At 48.9% G+C, this 19,627-nt stretch overlaps 2 protein-coding genes across 2 annotated transcripts in view; one reads left to right on the top strand and one right to left on the bottom strand.

Annotated features, from left to right (window-relative positions):
* stk3 (serine/threonine kinase 3 (STE20 homolog, yeast)) overlaps window positions 1–2,661 on the top strand; it is a 56,754-nt gene extending 54,093 nt beyond the window's left edge. Inside the window, exon 11 of the mRNA XM_018763095.1 lies at window positions 1,714–2,661. Coding sequence (XP_018618611.1) covers window positions 1,714–1,872 — 159 coding nt within the window. The 3' untranslated portion in view covers window positions 1,873–2,661. The remainder of the gene's footprint in view (window positions 1–1,713) is intronic.
* A 4,390-nt stretch (window positions 2,662–7,051) lies between these two features.
* On the bottom strand, window positions 7,052–9,919 carry kcns2 (potassium voltage-gated channel modifier subfamily S member 2). The gene is made up of 2 exons (XM_018762893.2): window positions 9,703–9,919; window positions 7,052–9,013 (listed from the first exon to the last, which is right to left on the bottom strand). Exon 2 carries the CDS (start codon window positions 8,973–8,975, stop codon window positions 7,542–7,544), a length of 1,434 nt encoding a protein of 477 aa, XP_018618409.1. The 5' UTR covers window positions 8,976–9,013; window positions 9,703–9,919; the 3' UTR covers window positions 7,052–7,541.
* Window positions 9,920–19,627: the final 9,708 nt, after the last annotated feature.

The following is a 19,627-nucleotide window of genomic DNA, read 5'->3' as shown; positions in this document are numbered from 1 at the left end:
TGGCACATTATGCAAAGACCTATACATCCCTCTTTAATATATTCATTTTTAATTTAAAAAAAATATATTGTTCCTACATATTCCTATTGTTCCCAGATATTGTTCCTAAATGCTGTAAGGCAGCTGTGTTTTCACATAGTAAGTTTGAGAAAGACTGTGGGGAATTTAATGGCTCTTTGTGAGAAGTGGATATTTCTGTGTCCAGTACCATGGTGCCCATTGATTCCAGGGACCAAAATCGCATCGGCTCTCTCCCCCGGGGTCCGACTCAAGAAGTGATGGGAGCGCAGCAGTGGCTCTGTTTCACATGGGCCGCACCAGCTGTTTACCTGACGCACTCGTCAGAGCCAGACCCTTAACTTCTCTCCCGGAAAGGGAGTCAGCCAGTCACCTTGTGCCCGTTACCCGCACACAGATATCATCGCGCAGGAGGGTTGTGTCATGAATCCGGTCCTTCGGTCAAATGATTTTCCAGTGGGGGGTGTGGATTGGTGCCGCACAGCTTCATGCGAGTACCGGATTGAATCACACCGCAAGAGGAACCGTGCACTTCTCACCGTCGAAGTGTGTCGTCCGTAATATCAGCAATGTTGCGTGTTCTGGAGAAGTTTCCAGTTGGTGTTTAATTTTTAAGAACGACTGTGTTTTTTGTTTCGCTGATCAAACCCAGAATCGATACCAAGACATGGAAGCAGTAATCACTGACACTTGAGTAAGTGATATTTTGCGCTGAGATGGAGTGTTAGACAGTCCACTAAATGCAGGATTTTGTGCGTTTTTCTCCTCTCTTTTTCCTCACATGTCCACAGCACAATGAATGCTCGGCTGAAATGCTGTAGGAGGCCGAACGGGGCGTGGGGGGACGCGAAGACACATTGTTCTCTGTTTATGTCAGCAGAACTATGCAGCGGGTGGTAATTTGCAGGAACGCACGAGCGATTGCCTGGTAACCGACTTCATAAATACAGACCTGTGAGCCAGAATCGACGTGGCACCACCCTTTGATTCCGACATTGTTCAGAATTACATTCGGAAAGCCGCGAAGAGCCTTTGCCTCACGCTCCGTGTTTGAATGCGTTTAGGAAGCGCTCGCGTCTCGAACGAGCCGGGTTTGAGTCGGCACAGGAAGCGGCTCCCGTGAAGGAGACCAAGGCAGGCCTCGCTTCCCTCCTAATGACTTCAGCAGCCATCTGTTCGGCGGCGGGGCGTCTGCTCTGTCTCTGGGGAAGAGGTGGCCATCGGTGCCGCTACAGATGTTACACAGAAGCGCTGGAGACGAAGACACACACGATCACGGTCTCCCTCGCTGGAAACGGCAGAAACACTTTTACACGCTAAATGAATCTGAATGTTAATTTGCTGTATTGTTGTTACACTAAGGGCTGAATCTTCTGTGGATGATGTTTGCGTTTCACAAGCTGGGGCACCAGTAGTATCTGTTGCTGAGATACAGCACTTTTTGCCACCTTTTTCTTATTATTGTAAAATCAGTTTTTTCCTCTTTAAAAAAAAAAAAAAACCCTTTGAATGCAACTTGAGGGAATGAAGTACAGTTAGTTGAAGAACCAGCTTTTATTGTGTTTCCATGCACTTGCAGAGCCTTAACCATATTGTCTCTCCAGCAGTTTCCTAACGCAGATGTTGTGTTACCCGCATGCTTCTGCACCTGGAGATCCTAATCCCTCATGTCTCTCCACTCATGTGTCTGCGCAGCTGAAGAACCTGAGCTTCGAGGAGCTGCAGATGCGTCTGAGCGCGCTCGACCCCATGATGGAGCGGGAGATCGAGGAGCTCCGCCAGCGCTACACCGCCAAACGGCAGCCCATCCTGGATGCCATGGATGCCAAGAAGCGCCGGCAGCAGAACTTCTGAGGATCCTTGTGCTGGGTTCACTTGGTCCCTGTCTCCAGGAACGAGACTGGCCTCTCGCCAGGGCCATCTCCACCAAAGCTGAGCCTCTCCTTCCTTCTTTCATAAACCACACCATGTTCTCATGTCACCGTAAGTGTGTGGCTTGGGGCGGTGTCCCTCTGTTTCCTGGACAGTCCATTCTGACAAATAATGGGATCATGTCCATCCTTTTTGTACCCGACAAGACCGACTCAGAGGCCCCGGCAGCATAGTAACATTCCAGAACCCCACGAAGACCAAGACTCCGATTTTACCGAGGGCATACTCCCCCCATGCTCCACATCACCTGTCTGTTACCTGTAACTTCCTGGACAATACGCAACAAAACTGTCATTATGCTAATATACTATATTTGTTATTTAAAAGAGGAATATAGAGTATGAAATGTGTTCAGCTCCTTTGTTTTTTTTTTATTTTTGTTGTAATTATAATTATTATTTTTCCCTTCTCCATCTTTCGTTGAGGTTTTTAATTAGGTGTGAAAGAGTTGGACTCCACAGTGCTGGAAACCAAAGAGACTTGTGAAGGATGCATTGTGTTGTGACGATACACGATGAACCGGGTGCCTTATGAAGGTTTGACGTCCAGCCTGCGTGGACATTTTGACCACTACATATAAAGCAACACTGCTTCCATCATACAGGAAGAAATGTATCTGGAAACTTCTAGAATGTGGGGAAAAAAATATTAGGGGAACATCGCCTTCTTTTTATTATGAGCACCTTTGGGCTTCAGACGAGGTTTGACAAACGGCACTGCGTTTGAACTGTGTATCTGAACTTCCATTCATGATTGTTTTTATGAGTTGAATAAACTTATTTACATTTGTTTAACAGTACCTTTTCTGCCATTTTGTAACTTTCTAATGGTACAGAGTTAGTGTATAATTGTCTCTGTTCTCGTCCTTGTTCACATCATTCACGTCCACACAGTCTGGAGCCCTCGCTACCCCAGGGGGATACAGTGAAGTCCCAAGCTGGACAGATCCTTTGGACTACATTTTTATTGTAAGCTCATTTTTCTATGTATCCATCAGTATATACAGACGGTGCCATTTTTCTACATATTTCATCCATATGAAAGAGTCCCATCTTGGATGGATGGATGAAGTGAGTGAGCGAGTGAGTTAGTAGTGATTAACGCTGCTGCCTTTGGATCTGAAGATTGCCGGTTCAAATCTCACCTTCTGCTGTAGTACCCATGAGTAAGGTACTCACCCTAAATTGCTCTAGTAAAATTACTCAGCTGTGCAAATGGGCAAATATTTGTAGATACCTTAACATTGTAAGTTACTCTGGAGAAAACTGTTAGCTAAATGAATAAATGTGGATAGATAATTTTAAAAACTCAACAATAACAGTTATACCGAAAGGCAAACTGACGCAAGACCGGTGACATTCTGCTTTTATCCCGTTACTGACCATACACAGCACTGCACTTTTTCATTCTGAGGATGCTTATCTATTAGTTGCCATTGTCCCAATTGAACATTTTATACATTTTTCCTCACAATTTATTCTCTCATCATATTGTAGTATATTATGGTCATTTTTATAGTGAAGTTGCAGTGTAGTGTTCATTTTTGAGATTTTTTTTAATGGCAAAATTCCAAAGAAGGAATAGATAAGTACAGTCTCTGAATGCAAAGAACGTTTTAGATGTTCAGGCTGGACGTCTGATATACATGCTAATGAGCCTCCACACTCTCCAACACTTGGATTAGTGCTTGCGGAAAACTCGGAGCATTATGATCACCGAGCGCAGGGAAATGGCCTGGCAGAAAGGGTGCCGTTCATTCCGCCCCGTGAATTGAACGCGGGCAACATGTAAGCCAGCTAAGAAGTCCGAGTTACTTACAGCGGGGTCCTCGTGACGCAGGCAGCCGTGTGTAACGTGCTCCGACATGCCGGCGCCTTCTCGGGTTGAGCAGTCTGTCTGGACGGCCCCGTCTGCCTTCATCACAAGAGCGATCGTATCGCGTGTCTTGCCACGCCGAAATAACGCTGCGGCGCATCCACCCTCCCGAGGCCGAGCGCCGCGTGATGTATCCGGGAGCATCTGAACATCGCGTAAATTTTGAACGGCGCTGAGACCTTTCCTCTCATTTTCCGTCAGACTTTTAGGACTGGATGAGCTGTGCGATCCATCGCTGTGTCTCATAAAAGGAGACAGAGTGGAACTGTGTTTCCAACAAGGGCACAGAGAGTAGCGGCAGAAGGATCTCGTATAGCTGCAAATGCCTGGGCCACTGGGCCTTCTCTGGAGAAAGAAAATTATGCAAATGAGGACAACGTGGTCAGTTATGTTTCTCATCAAAAATTACCCAGAACCGAGAACATCAGCCTATAGGGTGACATGTTCTAGATTGTACCCTTGATTGCTGCAGCCTCTCACCAATAAATATGTCAGTTCCCTGCTTGCTGCTCTTCTGCTGGAACATTAAATGAGCCTCTGTGGCATCGGGCCTCTCTCGGAGAAGCTCTTTTTCGGAATTAGTGGGAGATCTGTAGGAGATTACAGTTATTACTACCTTGGGGGTGTTCCTGTCCACTCGGTGAAGATGTAACTTTTGTAAAAGTGCAATCGGCCACTCGGGTGCGGCAGTGGGAAAGGCTCTGCGTGCCCAGGTTCTGGAATACAGCAAAATTGAACTGTGTGTGTGGTTATGGTATTGTGGTCCATTGCCAGGTCCATACCTGGAGCATTCCCAGTAACCAGGAGTCTAAAGAGTCTTACGGAAACAATAAATCGGGACTAAAATGTATTTTTGTAATCTTTTATATCATGCTGAAATGTTGATTCATAATCAAAAGCTGTGTGTGTGTTTAAGAGACTGGCAAACCCTTTACTGGTCCGAATAGTCTATGAAATCCACTACATTTATTCGTTTAGTTGATGTTTTTCCCCAAAGCAACTTATAATGGGAAGCTTACAATTATTTACCCATTTATACAGCTAGGTCTTTTTTTTTTTTTTTATTTTTTTTTTTACTGGAGTAATTTAGGGTAAATGCCTTGCTCAAGGGTACTACAGCCAGAGGCAGGGAGCAAACCTGCAACCTTTGGATCCAAAGGTAGCAGCTCTAATCTCTACGCTACCAGTTGTTCCTTCATGCCACTACTGACGAAATGCTAAGATCATGTAGCATACTATCTTTTGCTTAACCTATTTTTGCTTTAATTTTAATAATGTTTAATGAAGTACTCAGGTTCAAAACCCACCTCCTGCTATAGTACCTTGATCAAGGTTCTTATCCTAATTTGAATCCAGCTGTATAAATCAGTAGATCAGTTTAAGTAGCTTAACATTTTGTGTTGCTGTGGAAAAAGCATCAGCTGAAGAAATAAATATAAATTAAAATAATAAACAGTCATAATGGTTAAAAGCCAGTTGTAAAGGAAAACCCAAAAAAAATCACGTTAATACATGCAGTTCACTGCCTGCTAGAACCAGTCAGTTATAACAAGTCGGTTAAAACAATCTAATTTCAACTAACTCCTGTGTTTAAAGTCTGTTTAAATGTTTAATCACTTTTTGATAGTTTTTAATAATTTTCACAATGTTTACCTTCTGTTGTTTCCTTTCTGCATGGTCAAAGACAACTGGTGTTTCCCAGCTCTGCTCTCACACATGTGTACACAGTGGGGATGATACGAGGTAGTGGGAGGTGTGTGTGTGTGCGCCTCGTGCGTGCGTGCGTGTGTGGGTTGAGTTCTGCCTGGTAAGCAGTATACATGGTGACTGTCACTTCAGCCACAGGACTATCTTGCTCAAACTCGTGTTTTAGTTGCGCGTTGCATCTCCCCATCTTTGTATAAAGCTTCCTTAAAGCATAGTCTGCAATGACATGTAACACATTTCTTACTAGTTTGATACATGAGCAGTGTGTGAGCGAAGGACCTCAATAACTGCATGTTAGGTCACACCTACCCGCTACAGTAAATATAATAATTTCCTTTCAGATATTTTCATGTATTTGAATCAAACTCATAATAACATAACATGGTGTCAGAAGTGGGATTTCGGTGAAGCCCTTTTGGTTTTGTTCCTTTTAAAGGTGCAGCTTTGTGCCATTGACAGAGATGTGTAAGGAGGAATGGTTACACACACACACACTGTCTGAACCCCTTGTCCCATACGGGGTCGTGGAGAGCCGGAGCCTAACCTGGCAATGCAGGGCGAAAGGCTGGAGGGGACACACCCAGGATGAGATGCCAATCTGTCGCAAGGCACCCCATGCGGGACTCGAACCCCGGACCCACCCACTGCACCACCGCACCCCCCTCGAGGAATGGTTAGGAAACGGCAATCTGCTGGAAGGTCACGCATGCGCACGCATGACGGAACACGAATCCAGCTGCTTTTGCTCCTTTTGAAATGGGTTTGGCATTCGTGACATCCCCATGTGGGTGGGACACCAGATTATGGGTGCACGGCTTCTCTTTATAGTGTCAGTTCACCAGAACGCTGCAGAGGAAGAGCAGCCATCAGAGAAATAAAATAAAATGTCAGTTTTGGGATGACTAATAACGCCAGCGGCCGTGGGCTGTCCCGTTGTTTTTCCAAAGTGTACAGCATTTTTGACCTGTTCTCCCTCACCAGCACCACTCTGCTCCATCACCCCACCTGGATATCCCAGAGGTATGGAGTCATCACAAACACAACCTTGTCTCCGCTTGTGCGGTCACATCTAACACCACCTTTCCAATTTAGTCTATAGTATCACAGTAAGTATGGATAAAAACTACAAAATTTGTAAGTAAATTTCACTCATAAATGTGGTTCAGGTGCTCTGAGGAACGTGGGTGAGATAAAAACGTAATTCTAATCTTCGTCTGAATTTTAACGGTTTGTTACTACAGGTTACCTTTAAGAAGACATCCACTATATATAATAACTGCTGGCGGGCAGCGGGTGGTGTAGTGGTTAGAGTAGTCATCTTAAAATCCAAAAACTCAGATTTAAATCCCATCTCCTGTTGCGGTACATATGAAGGTACTAACCCAAAAGGGATACAGAAAAAATTACCCCGTTCTATCAAAAAGGTTGCTGCGCTATAGATAATGTCAGCACATGAATATTTCAAGAAAACAACCTGATTAGCAGCATCTAAGAGCAACATCTTTATGTAAGGGTGTTCTTAAGTAGGTATTTTACATCATACATGTGTCAGTACAGTGGTCATTCATGGAAGATACATGTTTTGGACACACAGTGGCTGATGTCACAGAAATACCCTGTATGTAAAGCACAAATGTGGTACGGCAACAGCTGGGAAACAGGCCATCTAACTCGGCATCACCCGCGCCTGCTTCGACCATCTCCAAAGTTCTAGGCAACAACCGACTTGCGCACTGCGGCGTCCAGGACGATGTGTCTGTGTGTCCGGCTTTTCCTTGTAAAATCCACAAAGTGAGGAGGTACGTTACGGACACACCGGGAGGACGAGGCGACGCCACAGGGCGGGGCTACATTGAAAATATGGTGTTATTCGGCTGCCAACTCCAAAACACACACGTCTTCATGCAACAGCACATAGAGTCGACGGTAACTTTTTTCCCCAGTTATAGGCATAGTGATGTAATCCAGACCCTGGAGAGGTTTTCATGATCCCCAGTGGAGTGTAGTCTTCAGTTTATGGACTCGCTGAGACTGTGTTCGCTGGGAGAACTCCGACTCATGTTGGACAAGCTGGCCATCAAAGACTTCACCTTGTGCGCGTAATAGTTCCGCAGGTTGACGGACGGGACCTCCTTTATGCCTCCGTCGAAGTCGCAGCTCCTCATCGCGATCTCCAGTTGCTTCTGTCTTTTGTAGAACAGCGAGAACTTGTTAAAAATTAGGGTGATGGGAAGCACGACCACCAGGATGCCGGCCAGGATGCAGGCCGATGCCGTGAGCTTCCCCGCTATGGACCCCGGGACCACGTCTCCATAGCCCACGGTGGTCATGCTCACGGTTGCCCACCACCAGCAGGCTGGTATGGTGTTCAGGTCCTCGTTGTCCTCTTTCTCCACAGTGTAGGCTATGACGGAGAAGAAGGAGACCCCCACAGCTAGGTAGAGCAGCAGAAGGCCTACCTCCTTGTAGCTGTTCTTGAGAGTGGCCCCCAGAGAGCGGAGTCCCGTCGAGTGGCGTGCCAGTTTGAGGATGCGAAAGATCCTCATCAGCCTTAGCACCTGGGCCACGCGTCCCAGGTTGGCCAAACCCGGGCTGCTCTCAGCCACCAGGTTGATGACCAGAGTAAGGTAGAAGGGCAGGATGGACACAAGGTCGATGATGTTCAATGGGTGCTCAAAGAAGCGCAGCAGGTCGGGCGCCACCGCGAACCTGGCTACCAGTTCGAAGGTGAACCACCCGATGCCAAAGTGCTCCACGGTCTCGAAGCGTGGATCCTCCTGCGGCTGCCCCTCGCCGTCCGGGAGCATGAACTCGTCCATGCTGTTCATGCACATGGTGGCGATGGAGCCCAGCACCACCAGTATGGAGAACACGCTGATGATCCGGCTGGGGACGGAGTATCCGGGGTTGTCAAGCATCAGCCAGACCCTGCGCCTCACGCTTCCCAGCGGCTGCTTGTCGAACTTGGTGGCGTCGTTGTAGAAGTCCAAGATCTCGTCGAAGGAGGAGTGCGTGCTCCCCTCCTCGCTCTTGTCCTCCCAGTCGTCGCGGCCGGGCTCTATCTTCCGGCAGTGGTACGCGTTGCTGCAGCAGGAGTCGATGAAGAACTCGTTGATGCCCCAGTACTCGATCTCTTGGCTAAAGGAGAAGATGCACAGCTCGGCCATGACGTGCAGCCGACCCGTGTTGTAGAAGTTGAGGACGTACGGGAAGAGCGCCGGGTTCCTGTCGAAGTAGAACTCCTTCTCCTTGTCGTCGTAGTCGTCGCACAGCTCCAGGATGGACTCCTTGGAGCGGCACCGGAGCAGCCGGGCCAGCCTGGTCTCGGGGAAGCGAGACAGCATGTTGGACAGGAGCCTTTTCTTGAACCCGCCCACATTGATGCGTATGGCATTGTCCTCGAAGTGAGGTGTGTTGAGCTCCTCCAGACTCTGTCCTGTCATGATGGGGGTCCAGCGGTCAGGCGTGAAGGTAGCGGGTCCTGCAGAAAGACAGACGACAAAGACAGCACTCGTAAAGTGGACGCTCTCGCTTGATGAATTAATATTTGTTGCGGGGCAAGTCAAAGGATTTATGGGATATCTGGACACCCTTGTGGAACTTACTGGACCGAGTTACATGGTCCCACCTGTGAAATACGGCAGCCTTTGGACCTTCTGTCCCTGTTTTATGTAGTGGACAAATTAGCAGTTTTTCAATGTACTGTATTTGACTCGTACTTAAAAAAAATAATAATTAAGGACGGACATGCAAATTAGAAGGTGGAAAAATAAGTCTTTGGTGCAGATCAGCCAAACAATATGGACACTGCTCCCAGTTTATTCCTCTGAAATCATAAATCATAAAAAAACACTGATGCTATTTTAATGCGCTCGAGTTCCCGCACTGGTCGGATGTTAAAATCAGTCATTTTTGGTCGGGATTTATTTTCTTGCTATCCACACACAGCCGTCGAAGACTTGGCGCCCCACGCGCGTGACACGCAGTTTCTCCACACCAGGATGACTTCGCACCCTTTGTTTGAAGATCACAGGTGTTTGTGCCACATCCTTTGTCTCGGCGCTCGTGCTTCGTCGCCGTCACCATCACCATGTGGAGATGCGAGATGCGAGACGCGAAGGACGGAGAGCGATGCGCGGCCGCGGGTCCGAGCGCGAGGTGGACACTCACTGGGTGTGGGGCGCAAGTCACGGTCCTCCTAGGGGTCTCCGCGGCGCCGGGTCCATGGTCCGCGGTGGACAGGTGAGGAGCCAAGAAGAACCTGTAGGTCCGGTCCTGCAGATGCTGCTGATGATGATGATGATGATGACAATGTTACACGGGAGGGTTTCCCGGCAGCCTGCGCGATGCTCGTCCCCGCGCAGTCCTCTTCTCCTTGGCTTTGATCTTGTTCCACACACTCCGACGATGCGATGCTGCGATGATCGGACGCCGCGATGCTCGTCCTCGCTGTGGAGCCGCGCGCGCGTCCAGCACATCCAGCGCGCTCCTCCGCTCTCCGTCACCTGGTGGTGGGGGGGGTGGGGCGGAGGAGGAGGAGCGCGGGAATGGAGTGGGCTGGGCGGGGGGGGGGTGCTCCTGCTTGGTGTGGTGCTCGGAGGACAGCTCCGACACCTCGCACGGGCGCACGACGACGATGTCCTCCGCGCGCGGGGTCGGAGGAGCGGCGCGCGCTCGGCGCTCTCGCAGCGGATCGTCGTCGGGGAAACTGCACATCGAGAGACTTGAAAACACGAGGACGAAACCTGGACTTTCGCCTTATATTATAACGTCGTGGGAAACACTTACCGCGTTGTTGTGAACTTTACAACAATTTACCCATTTATACCGCCCTGTCATTTTCGGCGTATCGATGCATGTTCAACACCTTGATCGAGAGTACTGCGACAGGAGTGGGATTCGAACCCAGAACGTTTGAGGGAGGAGGGGACAGCCCTAACCACTGCGCCACCTGCTGCCTGTGTCTCGAAGTGTTGCTGTGATGTTTTCTCTGTTTCCTCCCGCTGGAGAAGGGAATTTAACAGCCCCAGGTGTGTGTGTGTGTGTGTGTGTGTGTGTGTGTGTGTGTGTGTGTAAAATAACAAACAATATTTAGTGGAGTCATCTCTACACAGACAACGTGACACATATCAAACCTCCATGTACCCGGAAGGTTGTTGGTTTGAGTCCCATTCACTGTTGCTGCTGCAGTACCCCGGATCAAGGTATATGCCCTGAATTATCATGATGCATGAATATCAAAAAAAATTGTGGGTCACTTTGGATAAGCAATGTCAGGTAAGCAAGGAATTAATACCAGTAAGGCAGTGTGGTACATTTCCCTTTATGTCACAGCTACACCCACCAGACACCCTGCAGCTTTGCGTCGTAGCTCAGTCACAGGACCGAAGGAGGGACCCTAATGATTCACTTAGGCAGTTTTGATCATTTGCACCTTAATAATCGGGATGTTCTCCATGCCAGGGGTGTTTTACCCCAACCCAGTCCCTTCCCTTCCCAGCTCCACTACATTAGCACTGTCGTTTCAGTCACTAGAAGGCCATTTTCCAGATGCCCTGTGTTTCCTCGTGATGATTACCAGAATCCATTTCGGAGACTTCGACTGCCCACAAGCCGGTCGGTTCCTTAAAGCCCTGGACATCATTAATTTAATCTGAAAATCTGCAAATTCATAACAGGTTGGTGAGACACGCCACAGGTATTTTCTTCTTTCTTTCCCCAACAACAGCAACGTAACATGACAATTAAAAAGTCATTTCACTTGCCATCATCCACAAAGTCCAAGGAAGAGTCCAGAATTCATATAAATTATCGCACAGATTTTCTATGAAACTTAACAGTTGTCCAGTCCATTTCTTACAAGGCTGTACTGATGAGCTCAAAGAACCTGCTACTCTGTTATAATGGGCCTTTCTCAGCTGAAGGTACTGGGTTCAAACCCCATTCCTGCAACAGTGCCCTAGATCAAGGTACACAAACACACTTTCTGAACCACTTGTCACATTCAGGGTCACAGGGAGCCAGAGCCTAACCTGGCAACACAGGGCATAAGGCTGGAGGGGGAGGGGACACACCCAGGACAGGACACCAGTCCATTGCAAGGCACCCAAGCGGGACTCGAACCCCAGACCCACCAGAGAGCAGGACTGCGGTCCAACCCACTGCACCACCACACCCCCTAGATCGAGGTACTTACCCTGAATTCAATGAGAATGCACTGCTGTATAAATAGATAAATCATTGTAAAGTTGAATACAGAACACTGAAAGTAAGCTGTGCTGGGCAAAGATGTGGGCTAAATAATGAATAATAATAGTAATGGGACAAGCGGGACAGAAGATGGATGGATGGATAATAATAAAAAGAATAATAATAACCTCAGAACAGGACAACAAAATGTTTTATTGCTGGAAACCGTGTTTCTTCACGTGATCTCATCTTGGCACGTGATCTTCAAGAGCGCTGAACCTACGACCTGCGCGTTTGCGTCCGGACTGGCGAACGGCCCCAAGCCGTTTACCTGGGGGGGGGGGGCAGACGCCTCAGATGTCGTCCCCTCAGTTATCGGCGGCTGCCAGATGAATGCGCTCGTGGGACAACAGTGACATTTTCATTGCAATTAGAAGCACTGTTTCTAACAAAGGCGGCGAGCTTCTCCTGGAGGAAACACGTTTCGTCCGAAAGGAGGCACAAAAAAAAAATCCAGGGCGAGCAATAGCAGCGCTGTTGTGCTTTTAATGGCGTTTTTCATTAGCAGAAGATTTTCCTCTTGTCGAACCTTTGCGAGCCCCCGAGTCAGACGCAGCAGCGCCTTTTTAACCGTTATCGAGGCTTGGCCGATGTGATTTCCCACGAGGCTCGGTTGCGCTGCCATTATTGAGTTAACGAGTTAATGACCCCAGGGAATGTGCTGGTGGATCAGATCCAACAGGGAGAAAATATGGAAGCTGCTATGAAACGCCTAAGGCTGTGTTGCCTCAGCTGTCCTTGAGAGGTGCTGGTCGGACACGGGTACGAGACAGGAGAGGCGCGTGTCGGCGACGCTCACGTCCGAGTGCCGCGAGCCTAATCCTTTCGTCACGGCAGTCTGGGGGTCGGGGGGGGGTTGGTGGCGCGACGTGACTGCAGACAGACGGCGGCATCGGGACTGTCCTCCTCGGCCAGCAGCGCGTTCAACACGTCGCCTCCTCCTCCCGGCCCACAGAGTGAGGGTTCTGGGGTGGGGTGCAGGAGCAATTATAAAGTGTGAGGACAGGTGAAGGATGAAGGGATCATCCTTATTGCTTTTCCTCCAGCTTTCCTCCGTGTTTTATTGCCTGTCACCCCATTGCCCTGTCCACGACCGTCAAGAAATAACAACAGACTCCTTCAGGTTCGGAGCCCGCTCTGGTTCCGAACCTAATCGGTGATCGATCCTGTCAAGGCCGCTGTGCCGGAATGAGCTCCCTCTCCCACTGGGAGCTGCTGAATCCCTCTCGGAATATTATTCTTTTTATTATTATCCATCCAAGTAAAACTCTCCTTTATGAGTGATTTTATATATATTTTGTATATATGTACAGTATATATTGTATATAATTGTGCTTATAGGAAAATGATCTTGGGCTTTACTGCCTTGCTCCCTTGGGATGTCACTGTTTAGAGTTTTGGTGTTTTGGACAAAAAGTGTCATCATTACAGCCTCGGTGACCTGTTTGTTCCGGAAAAGTGCTCCGTGTTCATCTGACTGCCCCCAGGTTTGCACTTATTGATGACCGATTACGGACGAATGAATTACGGAGACAAACACGATGAAAATGTGTTAAAACTGCCTGGCCCCCCCACAGTGTGCAGTATGGTAAAAGTGCGCAGTACCAGTAAACGTGAGCGATGAGCTTTTTCAGCCGGCGCTCTAAGCTTCCCCACCTGCACCGGTGTCACTGGGGCTCTTCTTGTCCGCTGGACACATTTGTCACCGTTCGGTACTTTGCCGGGAAAGTGTTCATCGCACAGCCGTTTGTGACGCGTGAACAGCTCCTGTGCGGGCAGGAAGAGGGATGAGCTGCAAAGTGGGTCAGACCCGGGTTTCAAAGCCCGGCTGACACTTTGATGACAATCATCCTCTGTTCTCCGGGCCTATTCTGGGAGCATCTCTGCATCTTTAGTTTGTTCAGCGGGGCTCCTCTGTTCAAAGCTCCACTAAGAGAAAATGGCTGTGAGACGCGCTGCCCTCAGAGTAGAACTCGTTTCCTCCCATAATTAGGGTTATGGGTTTGCGGTTAGTGGTTAAGGGTTAATGTTTGGGGTTGGGTTAGGGTTGCAGGTTAGTGGTTACTGTTTGGAGCCAGAGGTTACTGTTTGGGTTAGGGTCAGTGTTTGGGGTTAGGAGTTAAGGGTTAGTGCTTAGGGTTAGGGTTGAAAGTTAGTGGTTACTGTTTGGGGCCAAAGGTTAGTGGTTAGGATTAGGAATTAATGGCTGGAGTTAGGATTAGTAGTTAGTGGTTACGGTTAGGGTTAGGTAATCTGGCAGCACAAATGTAAATATATATTTGAGCCTCTTTGATGGCACAAGTGGCAACAATTTCCTGTCTTTGATGTGATGTGTAAATCCAGGCCCTTTCGGATGCGCAGCTTGATTGGCGGCAATGAACCCCCCCCGTCTCCTTCTTCACCCATAGCAATCCTGGAAGCAAGGTTTCAAAAAACTGCAGCCTTAAATTTGCCCGTTTAAGGCAAAGATGCGTTTACGGTTTCAAAGGGAGCGCTCGCAGAACGAGGAGAAGGATGTACACACACCACGAGGCGGGATGATCATGAGTGGGATTGTGGGTCGTGCTCCTCAGCCATGGCAGGCGGTCAGCGGATATTTATGCACCGCCACGGTGCTCCGACGGCCAAATGAAAAGCCGTGCCTCCCCAAGAATTGGCCCTCGGGGCTCTCTTATGAGTGATGTATTTTGAAACTCCACCGAGGTTCATAAACCAAAGTCACGGAGCCCGTGCTGCTCTTTCACTCCATTTCCAGAAACCCGGTTAGGAAGATTTATGGCCTTTAAGACAACGCAGACTTTATGTGAGGATTCCAGATATGGTATCGCGGAGCGCAGCCGCTGAAGGGAGAAAAGACAATACATCAAATTGTCTCTTTAATTTCCTCCAATCACTGCGAGTCATTCTTCTCGACCTGCCCTTTCGGCGCCATTGTGTCCCTCGCTGACGGGCCGGGGGACCAGACGATTTCCCCCATCTGCTCACGCGTTGAGCTGGCAGCACGGTGCTCAAGGAACCCGCCGTCCAGGGAAGAATCATCCCTCCCGCGGCACAGGTGCGAGGGACCAGCTGGGTGATGAACCAGCCACCAGACCCTGCCGCCAAAGGTGTCCAAGAGCCCGTCCGGCAGCTGTGACTCTGGATGCCTGTCCAATTTCCCCTGGCCCTTGGGATTTGGAGTGCGGGTCCAACTCGTGGTTGCAGCATGTTGGGAGGCGCTCGGTTGGGCTCTTAAAGGCTCAGTAGAAGGTTAATATCGATGAACAGCGTCCATAACAGATTGCCATATGTCGTGTTCCGAGCACCCGCCCAACATCCCCATCACGTCATACCGATGTGCGGAGACCTGACCGAGAGGCAGAACCAAAGTGAGCTTCACCGGCGAGTGAAAGACACCCCCAGGCGCGTTCCTCTAACATATTCCTGGGAAACGACTGACATGTTCTTTGGAGAATTCTGCAGCTCTTCTTGCCCATACGTGCAGACAGACCGCAAAACATTTATTCTGAGTGCATTTTACATGTTACGTGATCCTGATGGAAAGAGTGCAGCACATTTAGAGGGCCAAGCAACGGCAACAGGGTTTCTTCCTTGGATTATTTACGTATTCTCATCGCACTGCTGGAAGGGCATTTACTGCAAAGTTTTACTTGGAAGCAATCCTTTACCTCTATGTAGTGTTATGAGCCCACGCACCTTATTTACCGCGGTGACTTACACTGCTAGATACACTACTTACAATGTGTCACTCATCCATACATGTGTGGAACACACACACACTCTCTCTGTCACTCACACACTATGGGGGAACCTGACCAGCATGTCTTTGGACAGTGGGAGGAAACCAGAGCACTCAGAGGAATCCCATGCACACACAGGGAAAACACGCAAACTCCACACAGACCGAGCGGGGATCGAACCCACATCCTCTCGCACCACTCAGGTGCTGTGAGACAGCAGGGCCACCGGCACAGCAAGAAAGGATCGACTAGCAACTTGTACGTTTCTGATTACATAAACAGCAATAAAGCTTGAGACTTCCATACAGAATACGGTAAAAGCAGAAAAAGCTCTGTGATGTTGGTGTGATTAGATCAGGAGCTGGGGATCATACACACAGACATTTTCAGAATCACTTGTCCCATACAGGGTCACGGAGCCTACCCGGCAACACAGGGCGTAAGGCCAGAGGGGACACACCCAGGACGGGATGCCAGTCCGTCGCAAGGCACCCCCAGCGGGACTCGAACCGCAGACCCACGGAAGAGCAGAACCCGGTCCAACCCACTGCGCCACCACACCTCCCTAGGGTTTGGATCACTGCCACTGTAAAGATCTGTATAGTTCCTAAGCAAACAGGACATGGATGTCTTCACATACATGTACATTTATGAATATACATGTGCAGAACTGTCTGTACTTGGGCTCCGCAGCCGTTCGCAAGGTGGTGACGAAAACAGTCGCGCTCCGAGTGACAGATGCGACATTTGCGCCAGTCGCCACCAGATGGCGACACTAAAATGTTGCTTCGGACAACACTTGAGGACTGCGACGGCTGTTGTCCGCAGAGGTCAAAGGTCAGGCCACGTCGCCTCTCTATCTTTCTAAGGTCTGCTAGGAAACAGAAATAGAGCAGAATGGACTGGCACTGGGCTTAAATTACATCTGGCCGATCGAACTCGACCACCGCGCAGTCCTCCTAACGTCCGAAATCCCTCTTTGCGGCCGGCCTCTTCCGAGCTTCCTCCGCCACTTCTCCTCACATCCTCCCACCTTCCCAGCTCCTCCACACTCCTCTTCCACCATCCTCTTTGACTCCTTCTAGCAGCGTGGGACAACCAATCAGAGGCGAGGCCTCGCAGAGAAGCCCCGCCCCCTCACCGGATCCCCCTCCGCACATCGGCGGCCTCCCTCGGCGTCGCGAGCGCTCGTTACACCGAGTAAACGTTGTTTTGCGATGGAAGTGTCAGCGAAATGACTAAATGGACGTGTCAATGGCTCTAAGAACCAATTTGACTCCCTTTAATTCTCTTTATGACTCACGGTGCTGATTCACGTGTGTCGGCTGAGCTCCCCTCCTCCCCCTCGTTCACCCCGCTCCCGAGATCATTTGTTAGGCGGCGTCGCGAAAGGGACGGAGCCGTTTCGCACTAATCCGACACTCGCCGGCTCACGCAAGTCCTCCCAGGGGCCGGGGCCCCCGGCGCGGATCTCCGCTCAGAAACGAGCACGGCTCCCCGGGGCTCTGCGCCGGGCACCGGCCTGCTGCCCGTCATCCTCTCTCCAAAGGAGTTACCCCACCGCAGAGAGAGGGCGCCTCTTGCGCCGAAAGGTCGGGTTATTTGAAGGGGATCTGTCACAGGGGCCGTTTGTTGGGTGTCGCACGCGTCCATGCGTTGCATTCTGGGTACACAGAAGGATGCCCGCAGGCCTTCATGTAAACACGGGGTAAATGGAGTAGCGTACAGGGGACGCGAGGGAGGCCGCGCCTTGTAGCCGTAAGAGAGACCGCATCCATACCTGGAAGGAGACGGAAGAAGGAGGAGAAGAAGCACGAGGAAACGCTGTTGTTTTTCTCCACATAGTTCTTCAGTCTGGAAATATAAAACAGTGTTACACATTTTTCTACATCCTTATTGTTGATTTTTGTGTTGATTATTTGTTCAAGTTTACAGATTACAAAAGATACCACCAGTTCTTCTAGAATATCGGTTTCGGTTCGGTACTTTACAGCCCCTGGAAGATTCTAGAAGACACCAGAACTTTGTAGAAAGCATCAGATCCTAAAAGGGATATTTGGTGCTTGGAACCCGGTGCCAAAATTTGCCAGAATTTGGTCGTTTCAAGAATGTGGAATATTTTTCTAAAAACTGATACGCAGCACATGAGCTGACAGCAAAAATATGTTCGATCTAACAAAAATGAGAGGAAAAAAAGACAATAAAATTGGTATAACTTTGTGTAATTAAACACCCATAAATTTAGCTGCATGTACAGAATACAGCAGGAAGGGTCACAGTCCTATATCTGGAAATAATTCTGAACTCCCAAGCAGTTGGCTGACCGGAAGAAATAAGGGAACACGGTAAAAAAGGTATACTTGACGCTTTGGATGGAGTCGCTGGAATCTGACAAACACAACATGACTTTTGGATATATTTGAATCAGGTGTTTTATCCAGGCAATTAAGGTAAAGTTACTGAGCACCACTTCATCCCTCTTGGATGCGAGTTTCGCGACACGTCCCACTAGAGCTCGTGCTGGTGACAGACTGGTATAACACAGCACCGTGGCGCCCTTGAAATATAGTAAATTACAGGGGCCGACGGCTCTCCGACTCCATTTTTAGCACCCTTATGAATTTAAATATTTCCCTGTAATGTTTCCCAGCCACAGCCTCCACATCCCTTATAAATAAAACACCTCCAATACTGTAGGTTTTACCCCAATTTAACCACAATTTTTACATTCGCGTCAGCCTCCTTCGCTCTTTTTTTAGCGTTCTGTGTCAAGTGCCTTTGGCCCAGCGGCTGCTGTGCTGCAGGTTCGATCCCTGTTCAGGGAAGGTATTTACATTGATTTACATGTATTCATTTAGCTGATGCTTTTCTCCAAAGCAACTTACAGTGTTAAGATACTTAGTTATTTATCCATTTATATAGTTGGATTATTTCTTGACACTCTTTGCCAAAGTGACTTCAGATATGGGGTTTATACAGTTGTAATGCTTTACCATTTTTACATCGATTTATTTAGCAGACACTTTTCTCCAAAACAACTTCCACTGAACTCAATGTAGTGTTATGAGCCCACACACCTTATTCACCAAGGTAACTTACACTGCTAGATACACTCTTTACAGTGGGTCACTGATGCATACATCAGTGGAAAACACACACACACAATAAGTGAGCCTGAACAGCATGTCTTTAGAGGGTGGGAGGAAACCAGAGCACCTGGAGGAAACCTACCCAGGCACAGGGAGAATATGAAAACTCCACACAGACGGAGCAGGGATCGAACCCACATCCTCTCGCACCACCCAGGTGCTGTGAGACAACAACACTACTTGTGCCACCATGCCTTTTCACAGGCAGGCTACTTTCAGGGCAAGTGCCTCGATCAAGCAGGACTACAGCAGGATGTGGGATCTGAACTGGCGACCTTTGAACGCAAGGCCTCTACACGCCCTGCCGCCCTACTCGCTTCTCTAATAAAACATATGAAGATAATCTCGTAGCCAGGAAGCGATGCAGATTGAGGTGGTCCCCGTATGAACTCGACCGGGTCAGAACCGCTGCTCCTATGTGGTCCAAAGTCAGAATGTGCACAATGGAAATGAATATTAATTTAGATTGAGTCCAAGTGTAAAATCATTGTTCAGCCTTCATCCCGGCCTGCCATTGAAGCGGTGAAGAAAGAACTTTATTCTGAATGTATTTAAAGTTTCTCCTTCCCTTTCAGTTTCCCACGATGGTTATTATCACCGCTGCCTTTATTATTCTGAGAATAATGACAACTCGGAGAAGCGAGTTAATTAGGCAACGAGATTATATTAAGTAGCGATCAGATTGCTGATGGCAGATGAAGATCTTCCTGGAGGACAAACAATTCGTCCAACTGCGCAGACGAAAGCACTTCCTGAAGGGAGTAAGAGGAACGAGAAGACCACGTGCGCTCCAGTGTTAAATATGTCTTGATCGTACCCGTGGCCGGCATTAAGGTTTTCAGCAAATCGCGCTACGGTAGCTCTTCCGCGGGATCGGACCGGCCGGGCTAGCCTTCGCTCCCCAAGCGCATCGATGAGGCTCGGGCGCCCGTGACCCCGTCGCCGGTTCACCCGTTG

This window comes from Scleropages formosus, chromosome 18, assembly GCF_900964775.1.
Source record: "Scleropages formosus chromosome 18, fSclFor1.1, whole genome shotgun sequence".
Classification (NCBI taxonomy): Eukaryota; Metazoa; Chordata; class Actinopteri; order Osteoglossiformes; family Osteoglossidae; genus Scleropages; species Scleropages formosus.
Note: the sequence above shows the minus strand (reverse complement) of the source record. Positions and strands in the feature narration are given on the sequence as shown.

Excerpts from the sequence above, each read along its gene's own strand:
- kcns2 (XM_018762893.2), bottom strand. The coding sequence starts at position 8,975 with ATGACAGGACAGAGTCTGGAGGAGCTCAACACACCTCACTTCGAGGAC.